General features: G+C 32.6%; 1 protein-coding gene across 3 annotated transcripts in view; it reads right to left on the bottom strand.

The window, feature by feature from the left end:
- Nucleotides 1-1,136: 1,136 nt before the first annotated feature.
- Nucleotides 1,137-12,669, bottom strand: part of LOC106067138 (hydroxyacid-oxoacid transhydrogenase, mitochondrial-like) — a 35,127-nt gene continuing 23,594 nt past the window's right edge. For all 3 annotated transcript variants that reach the window (XM_056015701.1, XM_056015700.1, XM_056015702.1), the window contains 9 exons: nucleotides 12,227-12,423; nucleotides 11,487-11,564; nucleotides 11,025-11,130; nucleotides 10,618-10,767; nucleotides 9,393-9,491; nucleotides 7,599-7,677; nucleotides 7,386-7,482; nucleotides 4,210-4,367; nucleotides 1,137-3,649 (listed from right to left, as the gene is read on the bottom strand). In XM_056015701.1, the coding sequence (XP_055871676.1) occupies nucleotides 3,566-3,649; nucleotides 4,210-4,367; nucleotides 7,386-7,482; nucleotides 7,599-7,677; nucleotides 9,393-9,491; nucleotides 10,618-10,767; nucleotides 11,025-11,130; nucleotides 11,487-11,564; nucleotides 12,227-12,423 (1,048 nt within the window). In that variant the 3' untranslated portion in view covers nucleotides 1,137-3,565. The remainder of the gene's footprint in view (nucleotides 3,650-4,209; nucleotides 4,368-7,385; nucleotides 7,483-7,598; nucleotides 7,678-9,392; nucleotides 9,492-10,617; nucleotides 10,768-11,024; nucleotides 11,131-11,486; nucleotides 11,565-12,226; nucleotides 12,424-12,669) is intronic.

The following is a 12,669-nucleotide window of genomic DNA, read 5'->3' as shown; positions in this document are numbered from 1 at the left end:
AATATAGTGCCATGTTCATCAGTGGAGATTGGAATATATCAGATTTTCGGGTTAACATGACGAGAACGTCGGCAGTTCTTGGAGGCGCCAGTCTGGCATGTTCGCCGCGGCCGTAGGCAGAACGGAGGGAAAGAGAGTTGTACATCGTTATGTTGACAACTTTTGTGTGACAGAAAATAAAAAGGTCCGCGGCAAGATGGCTTACTTAACACGAATGATCTTACAACGATCAAGCCGATTACAGACGTACGTGCGCTATATGTAACTAGAATGTTTTCATATCAAAGTATTGGCCAGTTCTGCCTCTTTTTTTTTGTTAGAATTAATTTGGTCTGCAACTTTTTTTGTTATACCAGAATGGACCGTGTGCCTAATTGCAAGAAATCACTTCAATATCGAACTGTCCCATCTTTTTTTTTTTACAATAACTTTTTGTTTTACTTGCACTCTTACTATGAGAAAAAAAAATATTCTGAAGCTTAAAATGCAGGAAAACGTTTATTGTCGGGGCTCCAACCTAGACTCTCAAGAGAGGAAACTTGCAGTGCTCCCCCCAGACCATCTGGATGGAAGAGGGAACCCTTTAAGTTAAAAGTAACTAAGCAACACTATTTCTGAAAAAAAAAAAAGATCCCCACCCCTTTGGTGTTTATCCAATACTATCTTCAGAAAAACTTTTTTAGTAAATAAAACAATAAACTTATCTACGATAAAAAGCACTAAATAAACTAGCTTAAATGTACAACGTAAATTTGGATTCTAAACGTATTGTTTACATTTATACAAAATATAATCATACTACTGTGCTATAATAATAATCATGCTCTTAAGTTCATTACATTCTAAAAGCCCTCCTCGACACTACTGTGAGGAGGGGCCGGGGGGGGGGGGGGGCGTGAACAAATTTATGGTTTAGGAGAGGCGCAACCAGCACAAGTTTGAGAAACACTGTTTTTGACCAATGAAAGATAAAAAAACAACATAATGTTAGCAAGTCTTCTTCTTTTTTTTAAGACCCACATTTTAAAGCTAAAAATATTTCAAAAGTTGTCTCTCTTCTTTCATTTATTTTTATCAACAGAAATGAATGTTTTATGACACAGAATGTAACAGAACACTAACAAACTCTTATAAGATAATGCAAATCGTAAACATCTTTATTATAATCACCTTTAAAGTAAATCTGATTTATAATAGACAGACAAATAGTGTAAATAAATATCAAATATATTAGCCTAATGAACACTCAAAGTCTGTTATGATTACACCATGACATTCAAATCCACTACCTGATAAAGAGATACACACATAATGTTTTATTACAAGTACAATAGAACTACTGAACCATAAACACCCTCAAGTGGGCTGTGCCAGACTACTGCAGCAGCATCGCCAAGACAAAGAACCAATACTGTACAAAATATATTTAATAATATAAATATAAAAATATTGTTTATATTTGTAAACAATTGCCATATAGAAAAATGTTTGAAAACATTAAATATTTGTAAAGTGATAACAATATCTTTTATATAATAAACATATGGAAACCTCTAATTTCAAAGACATTGCAAACAAATCAAAGCAATAAATGTACATTCAAGAAAAATTACTTACATTAAAAGCTCCAACCAGTTGTAGATAAATGACTTCTTTACAATCTTAATTTATTGAAAGTCATCTGCGTACTTAATGACTATTCATAACATCAAAAACAGAGCTACTTAACATTTCTGAACTGCAGTGATCTCTGCTAAATAGGTATTTCTTTTGTGAGAATGAACAATATTTTTAAAAATTTAATATGCCTGCTTGTAATTAGTTATACTAAATTTTGAGTTTTATAACAACTTGTCTAATTTAATATTTACATGTTTTATTATAATGAAGTTTTTGAAGGGAAAGTGTGTTTCAATAAGTTGCTAAGAAATGACTTTGAGAGTAATTTTTTTTCCCCTTTAAGCTAAGTACAAATGTTGCACACAATCCTGTCTGAAAACAAAATGTAGGACAACCATCTTGTGACCAACTAAAAAGCAATTAGAAACTTGGAACTTTAAACATCCAAGTTGTAAAAATATTGGAAATAAATATTATCACCCTTATTTTTCTCATTTGCAATCAAGTTGGGAGTCAATGGTGTATACAAAAAGTAAGGTATAGTTGCATGCTTGGAACTGCTTATGGTTTCTTCTTGACCATTTCAGTTAGCAACTTTAAAAAAAAAATTGTGTTCACTCCTAATTGGCTACTTTAAAACACATTATAATGACATGAGTTAATCCATAACTTTATTTTTTGTTTTATGAAATAAAGGTGGCATTGCCCACTCCAAAAATGTAATAAAACTTATTTAAATGCTAGCAGATATCCTACACAAATATTAACTAATGAAAAAGCTAAAAATACTGAACTTGTATTTATTTAGTCCCCAGCACTTACAATTTGTTTCAACACCCAAATTAAACATTAACAATAAGAATGACACCCACTTCAAAAATATTCTTTTAGAGGTTAGGCAGAAAAGAGTTAACAATGCATCTGTCTTTAGATGTGATGTGGAGATTTATTGTAAGGAAAGCATTTGTGTTGTAATTAATATCTTCAGTATTCATACCCTTTCAGATAAAGAAACAAAAATATTAGTGAATATAAACATTACAAATTGTTAGACATCATAACACAACAAAACAAAAGTGGATTGATGAATCAGTATTATTTGTTGAATAATACATTAAGTAATACCTGGCTAAGGTTAATGAAAATTATATTTGTACTAAATCTTGTGCATAGACTGTGATCAAATATAGACCATTCATTTTAATTATACATCCATCAATAAATAAAGGGAATACATAGAAGGTAGAAAACTTCAAAAACTTGGAAGTACTATTGGAATATAAACTAAAAAAAAAAGAAATTGCTATCCTTATTTGCTTTATTTTTCTCAAATAAATTATTCAATATAGCTTTGATTTTAGAGTACTCTTACAAAGACTCTGGCACATAATCTATAGCTAACACTAATGATATGTTGAAACAATGGGAAGAAAATGCCCACCCATGACAGACAATGACTTAGTCTGCATTGAACGTGAAAACATAAACAAGGAACGGAGGGGAATGAACAACCACATACAATATTGGACATTTCCAAAATCTTTGAACCTAATTATTATTTATTTCATTTAAACATTATTTCTTTTCTCCCCTTTAAAAATATCAGTATCTGAAAAAGATTCTTGATGTATCTGGCAAGTCTTGATTACATTTTATTTTCTACATTGCAAAAGGATTTTTTTTTTAATACATGAGATCTAAGGCTGAATTTTTAAAATCCATATTTTAAGATAACTCAACATTTTTGGTAGATAATAATATTAACATATGATGGGAATCAGTAAATGAAAGTTATTTTCCTCCAATTAAGAGTTAAAAAAAAAAGCAACATTACATTCATATAGAAATACATTTTCAAATGAGAAAGAAAAAACACATTTCTATTTTTATCTCAACTGTCCTGATGAGCTGTTATGTATTGGTATGTTGATATGTTGACATTGAATCAATAATTTTTCAAGGATTTTGTCAAAATCTCTGTAAGCTCCTCAGCTCCTGCTGGTCTAGGCGATAGCTTAGTTACTCGATGCTGGACAGGGACATAAACAAAATTAGTTACTAAATAAAAGTAAATATATTATTGAGTAAAATGAAAATATAAAAAAGATCTAGATAATAAAAGATAGATACAAGCAGCTATTGATGAGTTTTAAACAAGTAAATATACACACAAAAAAAAAAAAAGACTATTCCTCCTTTATGACTGTTTTGTAAGAGTGAATATTTTACTCTTAGTAACTAATGAATGATAGATTTTATTTTTTTAAAAAAAAGGAATCTTTTTTATCCCACACCAATTCACCCTCCCCATGAGAAAAATCCTGGTTAAGTGTATGCATAAATCTACTCAGAATATATAAAATTCTAATGATAATGATTCTAATGATACATCTCGACTTCGAAGATGGTGCCCAAAATATTCATAAATGTCTATTATTAAACTAATTCTTTTCCCAAATTTCTAGGAAAATTTTTACAGCCGTTTTTTGAGAACTGCATCCACCCACCCACCCAGTGCTTATGAATGTACAACCTGAATAGAGGAATCGTAACAATGAAAAATCAACAACTGGAGACTAAGAAAATTACCTGTGGTAATGTTCCTTTAACCAAAGCTGGAATGTCATTTGTAGTGTAGCCCAGAGACTCAATGCCATCTGGACACTCTATGTCCTGCATTATCTTTAACAAGACTTCACGTAAAACTTTACCAGCATCTGCCTTCTTCACATTGCGTACATCAACACCTACAGGCACAATATAGAAGTGTTACAATGTTTTGTTTGGTGTAATGCATACATTTTAAGAGCAATTTCCTCACAGACAATAAAGATTATTAAACCTAAAAACTATTACCACTAGGGGTGCACCGGATAGTCACTCCGGCTTCTGCCGAATATTCGGCACTTTTTAACTATCCGGCACTATCCAGCTCCGGTCGGATATCACTACCGGATAGTAAAAGCTACAGCGTAGTACCTATATTTCTAATAATATTGTTATGCGCCTCCGCGCTAAGTCTTTTCCAGATACACCAAACGGAGGTAACACTTAAATATCGAAACAACACAGGCGAAAGGGAAACAATATAAAGGTAGTCAACGCTGATAAACGATGTCCAACAAGAAGTTTAAACTAAATCTCCATGTTAATAAAAATATACCTATACTCATAAAGTGGACATGATTCAATAAATACATTAACGTTTTTGTTTCAAATAAAAGAATTTGTTTGTAAAACTATAAACTATGACTATTCACCAAATATTTTTTAGTACAAAGAAAAGGCGTGTTAATCTAATTAGAAATAAGACTTTATATTATAAATTCACATTACATACGTAGCAGCGATGTCTGGCACATTTTAAGAGCTTGTCTTGACCTTTGAGTGGTCTAGTAAACATGTAATATTCCTTAACTACGTCACGCTGTTTCTGTCTAGATGTGCGGGTATATCTCCAGAGGTAGAGATGAGCAACCCCCACCTCCTTTTGTTTTTTTAGTCCATAACATTGAGTTCACAGATAGGCAGCTGATCACATTAAGCTGGATGTCAACGTGTTGACACTCTATAGAGGTCACATCTTATGAGGGAACTGAGTTTGTTTACTTGGAGAAGAATTTTTATTAGGGGCGGAACTACAAGCCAAATCTCTATAAGGTTAATCTGGTATGATTGTGTTTATTATGAGATAGGTTGTCAATCAAGGGTCTGGACCACAAGCCACACCTTTTATACTATTGGCCGGGACAATAAGTTTGTTTACTTTAAGTCTCAATTAGGAGGCTGGACTACAAGCCAAACAGACACTGACAAGGGGTATCTTTAAAGGGAGGGCTCAAGAGACTCAACACCCCCAACTTCTTATTTGTTTAATCCATGACAATGTATTGATAGACATTGACCATTCTTAAGCCAGAATGGATTAACGCAGATTGTTGAGAAATATTGACACTGTCTAGAGGTCACTAGATGATGACACTAAGTTTGTTTACTTAAAGAGAAATGTCATTTAGGGCGCTGAACACACGTTCGTTGCACAATAAAATAAAACAAATATGTGCATGTGTGCGTGTATGTATTTTTTCCCCTTGTATTAAAACCTTTAGCAAGAAAGCTAAGTTCATTGTTTAATTCTATTGACTTAATATATAAAGGAAAACCTTACAGTAAAATTTAACATAGCAGAAAATAAATTGATCTAAAGTACCACAATTACATCTAGCAAACAAAGAAAAAATATGCTGGAATGTTAAGAAATACTTGACCTCTGTAACTAGTGTACGGATATAATTTATCTATATGCTTGACTGACCATGCCAATGTATCTTTTTTTTGCCTGCACACTAAATACTATTGCGTATGCCCAAGGAAATAAAAACGCGTGAAGGTCAACACAATCATCTATACACACTACACTAGGACTACATGTATAGGCTCACTAGGTCTATCTGACCAGGTTGTTACAATCAGTCGAACACAGAGTCTATTTATGTTTTTTTTTGGTAAGGAGGGTGTGGGTTTTTTTTTTCTTCTATAGTTGGTTTTCCTAATTCTCTTAGATCTATATAACAGTAGATCTAAACATAGATATGAATAATAGGCCTACAGACTACATTTAAATCTATGCCTCGCAACATTTAAGGCTCAGGCTATGAGTAGGTATAATAGATGTTCCTGCTGTTATAACATATCTTTTGCCACAAATGGATTAATAAATATATGACCTACTACGCTTCAGATTCCAACTATTAACTAACAGCTATCTGTATTAAGCCCTTGAAGCCAGAACCAGAAGCAGTCTTTGGACTTAAAATTACAAGTCTGATGACCAGTTGTTGGTCAGAAATTCTTGAACACATACATCCAACCACCATACAAGCCAGATGTGAGATTTACATTAGTAACTAGTTAAATATATACTAACATATTTTACATTGACCCTCCAACAAACAGCCTTTATAGTTGGTGGCCTCTTAAATACACACAGACATGCTCATGTTACACAAATTAATTTTTGTTTATAAATACTGTTCATCTTTAATAAATCAATCAGTAACAGAGTTTAAAACAATAAGGTATAAGGAAAAAAATAATACCAACAAATATAGGTATGTTATTTAACAGTTTCGTAAAATGTTCAGCAATACAAGCTATTTACAAGACACTTAGGTATTCGGCTCCGGCCCCGGCCGAATATCAAATTTTACTATCCGGTCATATGCGGCTCCGGACGGATATCAAAAAGTACTATCCGGTGCACCCCTAATTACCACACAAGTAATTCATCATAGGTTCAAAAGTGCTATGGAATGTTAGATGTTAGAAGAAACATTACTTTTATTCAATTGAGACACACATATGTTGAAGTGGTTTAGGGGTTAATTTCAGATTCATATAGAAAGTTCAAGATTAATATTCAAAAGAAATAGCGGATTCTAGAAAAGAAAAAAAATTAAGACCCCCTCCCAAAAAAAAAGAAGAGGGTGAGCTAGACAGATATTGTGATTCTAACTTAAATTGTACACAATCATATTTTTACACTGTTTTATTTTATTATTTCATATTATTATTATTTAAATTGTACATTTGGTTAAAATTTAATTGCCAGTTTATCTCCCTTGAATTTGTGTTATATTTAATCTGGGTACAACACATCATGCCATTTTTCTATTGTTCAGAGTCATCATCTTTCTCCTGAATATAATTGGACTGAAAACATTGAAGAGCAAAATAAAAGCTTTAGAATCAATAAATGAAATTACCTAAAGCTTCAGCGGCTTGGAGATGTCTCTCAGGACAGGCAGGGGCAGTGAACTCAAATACAGAAGGGGCAGTAATTACAACTGAAAGACCATGAGGCTGAAAATACATAATCACTTAAGTGCCTTTCTAAATAACTACTCTACATACGAAATTTCAGCTTTATAACAGATTGCTAAAATAGACTATATATAGAAACAAGATCATGACTTTACCACTAGAGGGTGATCATCACTGTAGTCTTTGGACTTGTAACTCTTCACCAAACCAGATATAGGATAAGACATACCATGGCTGAAAAAATATTTTATACATACTATAATGGATCAATAAAAAGAACATGCAAATAAAAACAATTTGACAATAGAATTTAAAATGGCTTTCAGCTAGTTATTTATGTTGGAATAAAAAACTGATCATAATTATCTTTTTAATAATACTTTTTTTTAAATATAATAATAATATACTTTATTATCCATTTATTTAAACCATGAAATATACAGTTTATTTAATGTTAATAAAATATTGCTCAATACTAAAACTACTGATAATATCTAATGGTCTACACACTTGATATAGCATAGGTATGTTAAATACTGTACCCCTCATTAATATTCAGACATGAAGAAAAGCCTTTTTATTGTAATATATATATATATATATACATCATTGTTGTACACTAGTCACTGGAAGTAGAGAAAGACTGAAAACTATTCCTTATGGGTCATCAAATATTCAATGCAACCCTTCTACCACTGATAGCATCTACAATTACTACCATTTTGGTTTAAAATTTTAAAAAATTTGCCAGTGAAGACTAGATGAAACAATCATAAGACCACAATTTGATCTAAATCTCTACACCGTAGATTGTTTAATCATGTTTCAGTTCTAGGGTCTGCTCAGTGACTAACCTCATTTACTTTCCCTAATAAATGTTTGGTACAAAGAAAAGCCAGAGAAATCACTCTAAATCTTTTGTGAAGGTGGTAACGCCATGGATGCTGAACTTCAAGTGTACATCAACTTGACATTCAAGTAAAGCTAACCAAACCACAGTTGAAGTAAGACAAGGCTGCCTACTTTCACCAACACTCTTCAACATTTTCCTTGAAAGGATAATGGAAGATGCTCTCGAGGGATATGAAGGTACTGTAAGCATTGAAGGTAGAAGAATTACTAACTTGCGCTTCGCAGATGATATTGATGACCTAGCAGGGACAGAAGAAGAACTAGCTGACCTGGTGATGCGCATTGACAAGACTTCCGCAGCATATGGTATGCAAATAAATGCAGTAAAAAAACAAATTTTGACCAACGGCCAAAGGGCTTTAAAAGAGGCATGAGTATTGGAGGCGAAAAGCTGATTTAGTGTTAGCAGCTTCAAATACCTTAAAGCTATTGTCTCAGATGAAGGAACGAAACCCGAACTATTGGCCCGAATAGCACAGTCCACAGCAGCCCTTTCAAAACTTAAAATAATATGGAAAGACAAAAGCTTAGCCCTCGGCACCAATATCAGACTCATATGCACCCTGGTCATGGCCACATTTTTATATGCTTGTTAGTCTTGAACGCTGACTGCAAAGCTAAAGAGGAGGATCCTAGCAATGGAATTGAGATGCTACAGAAAGATCCTAGGCATCACTTTCAAAGACCGTATCACAAACCAAGAGATTAGAGACAGGGTTACTGCAGCGATCAGACCCCATGATGACCAGCTAACTATAGTGAAAAAACGCAAGCTCAAAATCTATGGCCATATTACAAGATCTTCTGGGCTCACAAAGACCTTCCTCGAGGGAACATTGACAGGAAGAGGCAGACAGAGAAAGCGATGGGAGGACAACATAAAAGAATGGACGGGCCTGCCATTGAAGAGGTTCTAAACAGAGAGGAATGGAGAAAGACGGTCGACGAGTCTTGCTTGGTGCCCCAACGGTCCAACAGACTAAGGGATAGGTAAAGGTAAAACCAAACCACATCAATATAAATAAATGTTGACTTACCATAAATGTGTTCCTGCATTACCAAAGCCTATGCCTGCAAAACAACTAGCCAAGAGCATGGAAGATCTGGCTTCTTTGTCATCAGTATTGTACACAGCCCTAAAAGTGTAGATCAATATTGTCAAATATTAGTCAAAGTAAATTATTAGAGAAAAAAAAAGTGATCAAAATCTGTTAAATATGTTAATTTTATACCCAAAAACCAATGAGACAATTTAAAAAGCTAATTTTTTAATGGATTATTTTTTAAGACCTTTTCAAGGTCATTCTTTCCTCTTAAAATACCTATCCCCTTGAATACACTTTTTTATTTTAAATAAATCCTACCTACTATTTTATTATTTTTGAAATATGTACAGAATAAATTTCCTTATTGTTATTTATCTATATCTAGACACCCCAGGGAATATAGTTATTCTAGGTGAGAAATGCAGAGTGATTAAGATACTAGTTATCCATCAACAAACATACAGACAATAATTAATTTGGATATGGCAAATGAAGAAAACTAGACCCAGTTTACGAGCCACTTTTCAAAGCTTGTAAATAAATGGCAATGATATAGAACATGTTATTATAGAAGAAAATTATATGACAGACCAAAGCAATCTTGTTACAATATGGATGAAGAGAAACAAAAAAAAATGTTTTAAAAGATTTATCAACATTCTTTAACATTCATCTAAAAGGTGTTTGATTATTGAATTGATTATAGTCTGCACTGAGTTTGAATTCCAATGTAAACTAGGAATTCTGAATTTGAGATTTGACTCAGGCCAAGCTGAATTTGCTAAGCAGCCTAAGTTAGGACAGAAAACGTCTCCCCTCCCCACAAAAGAGATTCGACCACATCAAATGAAGCATGCTAAAGGATTATAAAAGACACAAAAAGCAATAAAATTGATAACAATAATAAATTTAAAACAAAATGTAGGTGTATTGGTTATTATTGAGGTGAAAGAACAAAAAAAATGTGATAAGAAAACTTGGCAGAAAAAAAAAGTGTTGAAAATAAACAAGATGAGGAACACTGAAAAAACAAAAAGGTCACTCTACAAGATGAACCATAGTTCTACAAATGAAGTGGGCAAACTAACTATACAGAATAAATTATGAAACAATGACTATTGATTGATTTTAGTAGTCAAAGACCACTATGGTTGAACTTTCTTTAATTTCTAAGCAACATTTCTTTGCCATTTTAACAGGCCTGATGTGACCTTACCGTTTGATATACTTGGCTGTAACCCTGAGAGCCTGGAGAGACCAAATATCACTAATGGGGTTATTTCCCTGGTAGGCTGGACGAAAGCTGGGGTCTTCTTGACCTTGTCTTTCATAATAAGGCATTGCTGTGTATGATTCTATGGCATGACTGCAAACATAATATTGATTGTGCTGGCGTAAGCTTCTATATTGATCATTTTCTATGTTATTGATAAAGTGAAAATTAGAGACAGCATATACCTATTTTTCCTTCAGAACAATTATTGTTCATTTGCTTTTGAAAGTTAAAAAAAAATTACTTTAAGTACATAACAATTAGATTCCTATTTTTTTATATTTGAAACAAGAAACTATTTAAAAAAAAACAGTTTACTCAATAAAGTATTTTAAAAATTGTTCATTTACCATAATACATCTATCCCTGAGTAAGCTGCTACCCTTTCTGGCATGGTAAGTAAATGTAGAGGGTCAAGGATACCCAAAGTAGGTCTTAAACATCTGCTGGAAATACCTGAACAAGATGCAACATAGATTGACCTGATTTTTTTTTATACATTTCATTTTATGTCACAGATAAAAATTACTAGCTGTGCTAGACTTAATGGTTTTTAAGTGTTCTAGCTGATTTTACATAAATGTTTTTCAGCTTACAAAACATTAATGGCAGAATAAAAGTATGAAATAAATGTATATCCTTTTATAAGAAAACAGGCAATATTTTAGTTCAGTTATATTTTGTCATATTTTATCCTAATGGACAAAAAAGATAAGTGTTAATAAATCATTTTCTATCAGCATTCATTGCTCCAATCAACTTCCCTAAACAGGGTATTCTTATATTTTTAATTCACCAGGAGTTGTCCTAACCTGTTTTGGCTTGCATCTTCTTAAAGTCAAAGACAGCAGTTCCTGTAGTCTCACTTCCTGTTCCTGCAGTTGTGGTAACTGGACAAAAGACATATTTGTGTTCAGAACAGGAGGCATAAAAATGGAGGAAACCTTAGGTTAGGATTCAAGTAATTCTAATCTCTTTTAAGTTCAATTCTCTTTTCAGACTAAGAGGGCACAAGATTAGCCAAGATCAATCAATCTAGAGAAAACGAAGAAGTGAGAATGAAGAAGAAATCAATCTAGAGATCCACAAAAGGTTTCTAAATTTGTTAGTCCCACACAATAACTAATGATTATTACTCTTTCCAACCTAAGAGAAGATGAAAAACTAAAGCACATCCTACAGACTCAAGAAGAAACACTAAGAGGCCACAATATAATATGTATTTTTGTTATCATTAACAGTTTATATTTTATGAAGAAAATGTTTGAAGATTTACAAACGTCTAGTCAAAGGATGCTCTGGGTTTTCTAGAGTGTTTTAATTTCTTGTCCTCAATGGGAGGAAGAAGAGCGAGTTACTATGATTAAATACATCATCGTGATTTAATATTTAATTATTTGACAGTCTAAACATGGTTATATGCCTCAATGTATTTACATTTTTCTAGATAAAAAGGATAATGGGAGACAAAAGAATAGAAATGTGAACATAAGATTGAATGTTTATTGAAAACTAAGGAAAATAAAAAAAAAAGGTATCTGGATCAGCTTACTTGCTATCAAAGGCTTCAGTGGATGCTTCACAGGCAGCCCCTTCCCAATGGGAGCGTTGACAAAGTCAAGAAACTCTGCGTCTGGTTTGCTGCTGAACAAGTTGGCTGCCTTGCACGTGTCCATCACAGAGCCACCTCCGACAGCCACAAACAAATCAAACTTGTTAGCGTGACAGAAGTCTATGGCTTCTTTTAAACTGTAAAAAAGATTTTGTAAAATATTTATACATTTAATATTTCATTTCAACTGTTATGGAAGACAACAGTAAAATATAAATTTCTAAGGAGTCTAAACCAAGTTTAAGACAAAGAAAAAGGTATGTGTACTGTCTTAAAATAAAATCATCAAATTGTTTAAAATTGTACAAGTCTTTTATTTCTGTATTAAGTTTGTTTTAAAAAGCATTACCATTTAAAAATTGTAATTGAAAAAAAATATTTAA

Source organism: Biomphalaria glabrata, chromosome 17 (genome assembly GCF_947242115.1).
Source record: "Biomphalaria glabrata chromosome 17, xgBioGlab47.1, whole genome shotgun sequence".
NCBI classification, from domain to species: domain Eukaryota; kingdom Metazoa; phylum Mollusca; class Gastropoda; family Planorbidae; genus Biomphalaria; species Biomphalaria glabrata.
This window is presented reverse-complemented; position numbering and strand designations above follow the sequence as displayed.